The sequence below is a fragment of the Camellia sinensis genome, chromosome 11 (genome assembly GCF_055761805.1).
Source record: "Camellia sinensis isolate YWXY chromosome 11, ASM5576180v1, whole genome shotgun sequence".
NCBI lineage: Eukaryota > Viridiplantae > Streptophyta > Magnoliopsida > Ericales > Theaceae > Camellia > Camellia sinensis.
The window spans coordinates 130399191-130403577 of NC_138971.1; the positions used below are offsets into that span (position 1 = coordinate 130399191).

At 33.7% G+C, this 4387-nt stretch overlaps 1 protein-coding gene across 1 annotated transcript; it reads right to left on the bottom strand.

Moving 5' to 3' along the window:
- Positions 1-328: 328 nt before the first annotated feature.
- On the bottom strand, positions 329-2852 carry LOC114278451 (uncharacterized). Its single transcript, XM_028220496.2, has one exon. It carries the CDS (start codon positions 2726-2728, stop codon positions 470-472), a length of 2259 nt encoding a protein of 752 aa, XP_028076297.2. The 5' UTR covers positions 2729-2852; the 3' UTR covers positions 329-469.
- Positions 2853-4387: the final 1535 nt, after the last annotated feature.

Below are 4387 nucleotides of genomic sequence, written 5' to 3' on the forward strand. Positions count from 1 at the left end.
TATTTTATTCATTTTTCTTTTCTTTTTTTTTTTTAATAAATCTTTTGATCCAAACATTTACTACATGTAAAATGTAATGAGCATTTTGGGGAAAATGCCGAAAATCTTACGTGTAAATCAGATTTGTACCAAGTGTGAGTCACACCACGTAAAATTTAAATTCTAAACACTGTATTTTTATGGGTATACAGCATTTATGTAACTAAGACCAACCAAAATGGCTTAATGTATGTAAAAAATGAAATATATATATTTCACTTTTCCCTCTGTTTTTATCACTCATTTAACCTAAACATTTACATCATGTAAAATGTAACGAGCACTGCTGTGTTAAAAACCAAATAATGGCAAGTTTATATAAAGTCAAAAGAATTTTAAATAATATCCACAAAAAAAAAAATTAAGATTTACATTTGCAAGTGTATTGTGTGCGGTATCAATAAGTGAAAATTCATTTACAACAACACAATCAATCATAATACGTATGAGAATGAAGAGAACTTGCACCGCAGGTTTTCATCTGTGCAGTTAAAGTCTTCAATGTATTGCCGATATCGGCTTGTTGTTGCTGCAAAACTCCATTGTCGTCATCAGAGCGAAAAACATGAAGGTGATTTTGATCCTCAATCCAGCTGCATCCAGGTTGCTTCTCCACTCCCCTCTCATTCATTTCCATCCTCACCCTTTCAACCTCGTCCCATCGCCCTGCCCCAGCATGAATGTTTGCTAAAAGCACATAATTTGAAGTTTTACGAGGTTCTACTTTCGAAAGCTCCTCTGCCGCAACCCGAGCAATCTCAAATTTTTTGTTGTGTATACGACAAGCACTGAGTAAAGCACCCCATATTCCTGCATTGGCCTCGATTTTCATTTCTCTCACCATCTCAAAGGCTTCTTCCAATCTACCCACGCGGCTAAGCAAGTCAACTATGCAAGCATAGTGTCCGGCCAAAGGTTCTATATTGTACTCCTCGGTCATGGACCTAAACAAATCCAGACCCTTTTCAATTAGTCCACCATGACTGCATGCCGATAGAAGTCCAACAAAAGTAACCTGATCAGGGATCACCCCTTTGACTACCATATCCCGAAAGAGTTTAATCGTCTCTTCCACATATCCATTTGCGGCATACCCAGCAATCAACGAATTCCACGATATAACATCGACACTATCAATATCATTGAATACATATTCAGCACTCAAAATCGTTCCACACTTGGCATACATAGAGATCAAGGCATTACTGACGAACAAGTCATTCGCATAATAACCGCTTTTCATAGCAACTTGGTGAAGTTGTTTCCCAACTTGCAAAGCAGCAAGATTTGCACAAGAACTTAGTCCAGAAACAAATGTGGATTGATCGGGTCTCTTACCATCCCTTGCCATCAATGAAAAGTTTTTGAGTGCATCAATGTATAAACTGTTTTGGGTAAAACCTGAAATTAGGATATTCCAAGAAACTATATTCCTCTGCCCCATCTCCTCAAAAATTTTACGTGCTTTGTCCATTTCACCTGCTTGAGCATAACCATAAATCATAGTATTCCACGAAACTATGTTCTTTCGGGGCATCTGCTTAAATAAATTTGAAGCTTCATCCATTCTTCCACAGTTAGCATAGCCTGCAATCATAGTGTTCCAACAAACAACATCTCGGGTGCCTATCTTATTGAAAATTTGACGAGCATCGTCAATTCTTTTATTCTGTACATATCCAGAGATCATTGCAGTTTGGGCTCCAACATTTTTGTAAGGCATTCTACCCAATAACTGCTTAGCTTCATCCAGCTTACCAACGCGAATGAATCCATTAATCATGGTAGTCCATGATACAGCATCCTTCTCAGGCATTTGTGCGAATAACCTTATCGCCTCCTCGATTTGGAAGTCCTGGACATAAGTGGCTATGATTGCATTCCAAGAAACCACATTTTTATCAACCATTTGATCAAAGAGTCTCCTAGCCTCCTCAATTAGACCATTCCTAGAAAACCCACATAGCATTGTGACTTGAGAGACAATGTTTGGGTTAGGAATCCTCTGGAAGAACTGCCAAGCCGAATCCAGATCACCCGCCTCCACAAACCCATCCACCATTAAATTCCACGAAACCACATCCCTCTTGGCCATTCCTTCAAAAAATTTCAAACCCAGAGACATTTCACCATTTTGGGTGTACCCAGCGAGCATTGAATTCCACGAAACTAAATCTCTATCGGGCATTTCATCAAAAAGATTCCTAGCATCATTAAACCGTCTGTTCTTCGCGTACCCGGAAATCATTGCATTCCAACAGACCGGGTTCATCTTATCAGGAAACAAATCGAACAATTCTCTAGCCTTTTCGAGCTCCCCATTACGAGTATAACAAGTTATCATCAAAGACCAAGTAAAGGCGTCCCTCTGGGGCATTTTATCAAACAGTTCACGTGCTTTATCAACTTTGTCATTGCGCAAGTACCCGGCGATCATGGCATTCCAAGAAACCAAGTTTCTACTTGGCATTTTCTCGAACAGTTGGCGTGCATCGTTTATTCTGCCATTTTTACTGTAAGCAGAGATCATGGAATTGTAGGTTACAGTGTTGGGATGGAGCATTTGGTTGAATATCTTGGCAGCTTCTTCGATCCGACCCCATTTTCCCAACTGGGTTATCTTCACATTTAGATCAAACACATTATGTGTTCTTAAACTTTCACCAATTGATTTGAGCCATGATTTCATGACCTGTGGACCAAAATAGTTATCAACTGTAGCCTTGCTTCCATCCTACGTCGTTTTAAAAGGACTGCACGATAGAGGATCCGGACATCCTTTTTCCTGTGTCTGACATACTTAGAGCACCGCATCGGGCTCTTTAAATTTTTACTTAAATTAAAGTTGAAAAATCTATTTTGCTATTTTAGTTAGTCCCTAACTGTATTAAATTCTCTATTTTAATTTAATTTTATTAAAATATTTGTTATTTTACTTTTTATAATTAAATTGATAAGCTATCAATCAAATAATTCTTATGTTTTATAAAAGATAAAACTGGAGGAAATATAAAAAATAAAAAAAAAAATATCGTTGACCGATTGACCGGCAGGTTGACTGGCCGAACATCCGGCAGGACTTCCAGCTACACCCAAATCGCGTGTTGTAGCGATGAACAGTTGCTCGATTCATCAGAGAGATTACTGTAGCAAATTTAACAAAAAGCTAATTTAGAAAAAATTTATTGAGATTGATGGAGAGAGAATTTGATGATTTATTAGCTATATTTTAACTTTTTGTTATTTTGAAGAAACTGATGTTGAGCGGTGAAAAAGAAAAAAAAAAGGTAAATTACAAATATACCTAATGAGGTTTGCTTAAAGTATAAATTATTCTTTATAATTTAAAAAATTACAAATATTCCTTTGTTAAAATTTTTTATTTAACAGAATTAACTAAAAAAAAAATTCATAATTGCTCTCCTATATAATAATAAAATTGCCTAAATTATTAATTGAAACATATTTATAACATAATTAAAAACTGTTACCTGACTTGATGATTTGTTGTGAAATTAAAACCTCATGGGGTGGAATGTGATTTTTAGAACCATAGGAGACAATTTGTATTTTAATCAAATCTTAAAGGGTGTATTTGTAATTTATCTAAAAAAAAAAAGAGAGGAAAATTTTCAATTCTTAGTGAGTTCTCAAGAAAAATTTATAGATTAGTAATTAACTTTGCATATCTTTGTCTTATTTTATTTTGTTATTATACTTGCTAAAAGGGGCACTTAATTTTTTTTTATTGATATAATGAATTATTTAAAATAAATTGATGGTTGTTTTTCAAATATATGAATTGCATATAAAATATTATTAATTATAGTTATTACTTACAATTATTTATAAGAAAAAGAAACATTTCAAATTTAAAATTGGTTAAATCATAACTTTGATGAAGTATGTCATAAGAAAAATTGAATAAGTTTAGTTGATAAGTTAATTAAATTAAACATAATTAGTAATTTTATAGTAAAAAATGTGAAAATTTAAAAAATTTAAATTACCAACTAGTTTGATTCTGGCAAAAAATATCCAAATATCGATTCATACTTTGAGCCATGTATATATATATATATATATATGGGTAAATTACAATGGCATCCCCTAAGATTTCTGTTTAATACAAATTCTCCCTTCATATTTGAAAAATTACATTCATTTTCTTGAGATTTGTAATCTCATTATAAATTGTCCCTTCAATTGTTGATGTCATACTCTAAAATTTTTTAAATGACCATCTTACCCTTTTTCTACTATTTTTTCTTCCTATCATTGTAACTACATTCTATAACTTTTTATCATTAAATTTTACCTGAACATATTCTTATTGAGTGATTATATA